Raw genomic sequence first — 459 nt, forward strand, 5'->3', positions numbered from 1 at the left:
TGCCTCGGTCGCCGGTGCTCATGGACAGCGCGGCGCCCAGGCTGGCTCCCAGGCCGCCCAGCGCCCCGCCCAGGCCGCCGCCGAACACGCCCCGGAAACCCAGCTTCTCCAGCGCTGCGGGAGGAAGAAGGGGCGTTAGGAGGAGGAGGAAGAAGGGGCGTCGGGAGGAGGAAGAAGGGGCGTCGGGAGGAGGAAGAAGGGGCGTTCGGAGGAGGAGGAAGAAGGGGCGTCGGGAGGAGGAGGAAGAGGCGTCGGGAGGAGGAAGAAGGGGCGTCGGGAGGAGGAGGAAGGGGCGTCGGGAGGAGGAGGAAGGGGCGTCGGGAGGAGGAAGAAGGGGCGTCGGGAGGAGGAAGAAGGGGCGTCGGGAGGAGGAAGATGGGGCGTCGGGAGGAGGAGGAAGGGGCGTCTTGAGGACAGTCTGTCTCCTTATCTATCTTAATGATCTATTGCTTATCTGAG

General features: G+C 66.9%; 1 protein-coding gene across 1 annotated transcript in view; it reads right to left on the minus strand.

The window, feature by feature from the left end:
• LOC119591195 (zinc finger protein basonuclin-2-like) overlaps positions 1–114 on the minus strand; it is a gene marked incomplete at its 5' end in the record, with an annotated part of 23,234 nt that extends 23,120 nt beyond the window's left edge. Inside the window, 1 exon segment of the mRNA XM_037939906.1 lies at positions 1–114. Within this exon segment, the coding sequence (XP_037795834.1) occupies positions 1–114 (114 nt within the window).
• Between the last annotated feature and the right edge of the window lie 345 nt (positions 115–459).

This window comes from Penaeus monodon, chromosome 28 (genome assembly GCF_015228065.2).
Source record: "Penaeus monodon isolate SGIC_2016 chromosome 28, NSTDA_Pmon_1, whole genome shotgun sequence".
NCBI lineage: Eukaryota > Metazoa > Arthropoda > Malacostraca > Decapoda > Penaeidae > Penaeus > Penaeus monodon.